Source organism: Mycetomoellerius zeteki, unplaced genomic scaffold, assembly GCF_001594055.1.
Source record: "Mycetomoellerius zeteki isolate Tzet28-1 unplaced genomic scaffold, Tzet1.0 scaffold79, whole genome shotgun sequence".
NCBI lineage: Eukaryota > Metazoa > Arthropoda > Insecta > Hymenoptera > Formicidae > Mycetomoellerius > Mycetomoellerius zeteki.
In genome coordinates this window covers 1126463-1133151 of record NW_017257819.1, presented here as the reverse complement: position 1 = coordinate 1133151, position 6689 = coordinate 1126463, and the positions used below count along the sequence as shown (strand labels likewise).

The 6689-nt window shown below is 33.6% G+C and overlaps 1 protein-coding gene across 6 annotated transcripts in view; it reads left to right on the top strand.

Moving 5' to 3' along the window:
- Positions 1–4345, top strand: part of LOC108729759 (uncharacterized) — a 96655-nt gene extending 92310 nt beyond the window's left edge. For all 6 annotated transcript variants that reach the window (XM_018459027.1, XM_018459026.1, XM_018459025.1 and 3 more), the window contains one exon: positions 2875–4345. In XM_018459027.1, the coding sequence (XP_018314529.1) occupies positions 2875–3045 (171 nt within the window). In that variant the 3' untranslated portion in view covers positions 3046–4345. The remainder of the gene's footprint in view (positions 1–2874) is intronic.
- The last annotated feature ends 2344 nt before the right edge of the window (positions 4346–6689 follow it).

Genomic DNA, 6689 nt, shown 5'->3' with positions numbered 1-6689 from the left:
ATTTTTTTATATAAATATTTTAAATACTAAAAAAAAGTAACTTATACAAAGTTTCATTGAAATTCACCAATTAGTTTATAACAAATAAATATTTTGTTTGTTTACTGAACAATTAACGTCTGCATCTCAATGTATATATATAACTTTACATAAATATTTTTGAATTCATAAAGTATTAAAAAATTGAGATTTTTATCATTATTTTATAATACATTTTCATATATTTCTATTAGAGTACAAATTTAAAAAATCAGTAATTTAAAATAATCTGTAATTTTTTCAAGTAATTCTTAACATATTGCATTTGCTTTACAACCTCCTTAAACATTAATCATCTATAGAGAGATGCGAAATTCTTATAGTTTCTTATTCTTCATCCAAGCCAAAATCTTTTGAATTCAAATTTCAATATAAATTAGGTACATATAAAATACATTTATTCATGACAATGAAATCGTACCGATTTTAATTTCGACACAACTACAGCAGAATTGATTGTATCCGAATCTGTGAGAGATATACAAAAGTAATCAAAACATTTCACGCTAAAAAAATTATTTCAATAGATTTTTCATAGATCTGTCCTTGATGGCAGTGATACGGAAAAGAATTTATCCAAATATTTTTTCGAATCACCTTGCCCCGTAAAGTGCAATTAGCTAAAGTCAATGGCATAAAGTTTATTCTTAATCGCTCCTCGCGATCTGTCAATCGATCTAACCATCGTAATGGCTAACCGACTAACCGGTGGAGCCAGTATGACTAGATTTTACTGGTTTATCCCTGCTACGTTGTCCAACGACTCGAGGACGCTCGATATATCGGCCAAAGCACCCGAAAAAAAGATTCGCGATGTAGAAAGCGGTAGACGCAATCGCTATTCTGTAGGGGTAATTTTTCTCACGAGAAAAAAAGACGATGGTAAACCTTACGACTCATTTTCCCTTTTTCCTCCTCAGTGATGACATATCGGCTCATAACTTTAATCCTTGGTACATTACAGACTTTATTATGCCTTAAACGAAATTAAAGGGCAATTTACCTTGAAATTAATCGAAAGAGACTATTCAACATTTTTTAACACACATCTGAACAAATCTTAATTTTCTCTAAAATCACGCAGTTTTATGTTTATAGAATCGAAATACCTTTTGTTGACATCAAATAAAATTTGAAATTCTGCTGTCATGTTTCTACATTGAGAAAAATGGTCTGGTTGAATTAAATAGTAATTCTGGTGGAAAATGGACGAATCAGAATTTTCTGGTTAAATCTATTAGAATTCTGATTGATATAATTATTCTGGTAAAAATGAGAATTCTAGTAGATTTTACCAGAAATATTGTATCAACCAGAATTCCTGTTATCTCAACTAGAATTCTAATAAATTTAATCAGAAAATTCTGATTCGTCCATTTTCAACCAGAAATTGTTTTCAGTGTACAATTCTATAAATTTGAGCGAAAAAAGTGTTTAAAAAGGAATCGATAAACTAGTAATCCCAGCTGTGTGATTTGCCTTTTTTTATACACCCTCCGTAAGACTCGGAAAAAATAAGCCCGTCAATCGATAGTCGGGACAGTGACCCGCGGCCATCGCGGTTTCACGCTACTTTGCGAACGATCGATTATTCCCGCCGTTCAAACGGCAATCGCTGATTGGTTGTAGCTGCGATGCACCTTTTACCACTCAACCTAACGTGGAGAAATGGATTCGATCGCGACGAACGGAATAACATTGTTTTTTTATAATTCGTTTGACCTCGTCAATATTATGTAAAAATATGACGGAACATTAAAGATTTTTTTTTTTTGTTAAGAAGCTCTTGTCCTCATCACAATTAGGTCGCGTCGATAATTTATCGATCTCGCGAGAGGGAAGTTCGTGGATTGATATAATTAGGAAAATGAACTTTTTATTTAGAAAGGTATAATTAGAAGATGGCTTTAGATAGAACGCTTGAAATAATCGTCGCTTTTAATAATTTTATTAATCGATAAGTTCGAATCGATCGCATAATTTTTTTAGTTTCTCTAATCTCTCGCCACTGAAAACGAAGAAATTTATTTCTATTATATTAACATGATATCGAATGCAAAATGAAAAGTATCGTGGGTATTTCACGTTTAATTAGTAATAAATGTAACAACAATGAATAAACAATTTTTGTAATTCCACGACGACATGGATTAACTTTTGACTATAGTTTAGCGATAAAATTACTACGTGGATATAATAATAAAGCCGCAGAATGTATGTATAAATACATCGACGAAATGGGTGCAGCTTGCTTCTCCGGTCTGGCACTAAATTTAGCATCGCCGGTGGGCGTCTACCTACCGCCGTTTACCAGCCTGGTCCCGAATAGGGTGTAGCTGTCGAGGTTCACGAAATACCATTCCTCCGTCTGCGAGATTGGCAGGACGTTGGAGTCACCGCGATTCTAACCAATGATGCAAATTTGCTAACCTTACGCGGCAAAGCTTTTACGACCTTTGCAAATAAAATATCATTTAATATATTTAAACCATTATTAGAACGATCGCGAAAGAATTATAACCAAATTTCAGAAATACGATTAAATATCTAATGTAATACCATTCTTTTTGGTAAACTTTAAAATGAAATACTTTGCTTGGATAGAATCTTGATTCAATGTGTCACATTCAATATTAAAATTGGCGAAAAAGTACGGTGTCTAGTTAAAATATTTCAGATTTTAACAACAATATTGTTTTCCAACTCCAATAATACGACATACCTTTGTAACAATACTTTTGTACAATGTAAATAATATGACATAATATAACTTATTGGTTTATTTTACGTATTAATGACGAATGTATAAAACAGGGTCTCTCTCTGATTTTACAGGATACCCTCGTACACGCTTTGCCGTCGGATCGGCCTGGATTTGCGAAGGGCTTCCGCAAGAATCTTGGTGGACGCTGGCGTCGATTAGTGAAGAAGCGTAAAGCAGAGACAGATACCTGTGCCATTCCCCCCGAGCTGAAGGATCAGCTGAAAACTATTTACGTCTATTGACGGCCAAAAGCCTGTCCGGAAGCCTGAAAACCCCGAAGAGGAATCTGAAAATTATCGATAAAAACACGATAAGTGTTGGTAAAAGCAAGAAGAGGCTCTAGTCAAGACATCGAGGAGAAACGTGAAAGAGATTGAAATGAAAAGAGGAATTAGGAAAGACGACAAAGACGTAAAGAGATTTAACAAAGATGAATGACGGAAACACAAAAGGAGCGGACATAAAGATGAAAAAAAGGTTTGGGAGATGTATAAAAAGATCGAAATCTAAAGAGACAGAAGAAATTTCGGGGAAGGAATAGGCATAGATACAGAAACAGATCTGGCCAATAGTCGACATATCAAAAAGTGTGCCTGAAGAGGATGCAACGAAGTGCCTTCTTTTATTCCACAAGCGCCTTCTCATGAGACTGATACCGCAAAGAAACCGCGATGGGTGCGAACATGGGTGCGACAAAGCGAGTTACCTCGTAGCTTCTGCGTAAATGTTTCTGCGCAATTAAAAGCCGACAAATCGCCGTATTTCGAATAGTTAACTAGCATTAGTACGTCGACTGGACTTATGGAAGATACAAGCGGCATGCGTTCGATCGTTCGGCCAATTTTCGGGATTCCGCAAATATCCGATTCTTTATCTTTTTTTAGTTAATCACGATCAAACCTCAATTTTTACAGTTTCGAATTTGAAATCGCAATTCTCGAGGAGAAATTTAATGGTAAAAAAAACTGAGTTATTATTTATTACAAAAGAAAAACACCGTATACATTTTCCTACTAAAGTGCAAACTAGTTGTATACTGAATGGGAAGACTTGCAGCTGCTGGTGGTGTCATTGTACATCGTATCACGATCTTTAGCAGCACAACGGAACTGGCAACAGTCTGTACTTTGTCCAACTATAGGTATATAAAGCATCGTTCGAAGCTAAAGTATATCAGATGTTATAATTTAAAAAAGTCCTTGAATATATGATTTCGTATTTAAAATGAACTTCATGGATGAAACAAGCTTAATCCACTTTGGCTTTATACACATACGTGAATTTTTTTCTTAGACATCTCCCGATTCATCTTGGACGAATGAAGTCGCTTGCTATCTCGTTCCCATAATTAGTTTCGAGGCCGCCGACGTCAAACTGTGTAAATAAAATGTAGCGATCTCTCTGGACAAAAGTTCGCGGGATGTATGATTTAATCAACGAATGGGCTTTCGTGTTCCTAAAAATCCTCAGGGGTCTAAAGGAGGTTCTATGATTCGAGGATCTGAAGAGCCTCCCGCCGTTAGAACGGAATGCGGCGCCTCGAAATAATAAAATAGATCAATTTAAAGTTATTCAACTATTACGACGGCTCATATTGAGTCCGCTTTATTGTAACGCTGACGTGATATTTCACTTGTGCGCTTGCGTTGACCCTTTGACTGCTATTTAATACGTATTCGACGAATAAAGTATTATAAAGTATTATGACTGTTTGAATGTCGTCGCATTCTTAAAGAAAATTTTGGAAGCTACTTATGATAAACAATTATTTCTATATTAAACTCAATAATATTTATGTATTTAATCATGTGATAATATTTAATACAGTAATTTAAAAGTTATGAATTATTCTTGAGAATTATTGAAATAAATGTTAGTATTTTTTATTGACAAATAATAAGGATTGTTCATTCTAATAATTTTATTTATAAACATATCGATTGTACTTGGATTAATCATCAGTCAAAGGGTTAAGCGGTATAGTGACGCCATGAAAGAAGCTTCTCGCGTCAGTGATTAATTAGTTTAAGAAGATTAGTTAAAGAAATCGACGGAGATGACATTCGGTCATTGGAGAAGATCTGCAGATTTGATTAAAATTATTAAACTTAAGACATATTTAAGCACGAAATTTTATTTTTACCAAAGACAAATAAGAATTGTGATTAAATTGTTTCTATTGCTATATAAATGAAGTGAATGAATTTAGAAATTATTTATACAATTTTAATTGAGGAACAATTTCGTATTTAATAACGATTATTCGATTGTTTTAATTATTTTTCATTATTTTATATATAATAGATTATATTTTTAGTATTTTTGTTATTTTCCAAAAATATATTGGGTAATTTTCACTGGCGTAGGTATTAGATATTTATTTTCTCGCTGTATGAATCCTACGAAAATTGGCAGTACTTCACGAGTGACCGAAGATCTAGAGGATCGTAATCCTCAATATAGTATTGTAGAATGTAAATAGAATAACGGGTAATCCGTCGATTTTTAGAGTTATTTTTAAGGGCGTAACCGGCAATATTTCTTGCAACAGATTTAACGAGAGGTTTTATTGAATCGCAGTTTCAATTCTTTGAATATCATATTCGGGGAAAAAACAAAAAAGTTAATTTTTTATACGACGAAATACCATATTTCGATGTATTGTTAAGTAATTTTATGACAATTCAATGACCAATTTGTTAAGCATGTTGAAAAAAAATGGTATCTTAAAAGAATAAAATTTGACTCGTGCGAAGCGCAAACAGGTAATTAAGTTTTTCACTTATGCATTTCAATTCAAATAGAAAATACAATATATATCGATTCCAATTTTGATGTTATCAATTGTCAATAATATCAATTTAAAGCAAATATTCATCACGTAATGACGTGTTATTGGGAAATTGTGTGCGTAAAATATTCAAAAATTTAAATAAAATATTAATTTTATTATTGTATTCGAAAATGAATTCAGTACTTCGATTCTGTAACTCTTAACCACAGTTTCGATTCCGTTATATTGTCACACAGAGATTATACATTGAAAGAGCCTACGACAATTCAACGATAACAAAACGATACCAAACTGTCGTTAAGAGTTACAGAGAATCGGGGTACTGAAGTGCCTTCGCGTAGCCGTAGGTCATATAACACACGAAATTAGTTGCAACACTATGCCTGCGGTAATGTATTAAATGCATTAATGGTTTCCGGTACGCTTTTACACTCAACGATCAAATTTCTGTGTAAAGAATCATACCTTTTTATTTACATAACTAATTGTATGGTTCATTTGCTTCGTGTAGAATAAAAGAAAAGGAAAATAGGTCGCGTGAGTCACAGAGTGTCTTCGTGAACACCGAACACCGTAGACCTAGTAGGCTGTGTTCCTTTTAAAATTCACTGCCCCTGAAAATCTACGTTTATGTTACATATACTATATATTTTCAGCACTGGCAGTGAATTTTAAAACACAGCCCCGATGTACAGTGTATGACAAGCCGTTTCTGTTCTCTTTCTCCGTCTTTTTGTAAATAATAGAAAGTATCAGGACGGGGATCGCGCTTCTCGTCACCTAGTCACTCGTTCGATTAATGTTTCGTTGAAATATAGCTGTAACGATGAAAAACCCATCGGCGCAGCTTTTTCTCCCCAACAATAAAGACGTTAAATAAAGAAGCAAAAAGATGTTACAAACGAAGGAATTGTGTCTTAATCAACTGGAAATTTTCTATTTCAGAATTTATCCTTAATCCTTATTCTTATTTTTAATGACGCGTGGGTGAAAAATGGGAGACGCATGATTAAATATTTGCTATAGGAGGGACTTTATCAATCTTTTTAAAATTCATTAAATTCATTACAATAACGAGCTAAGGGCATTCCT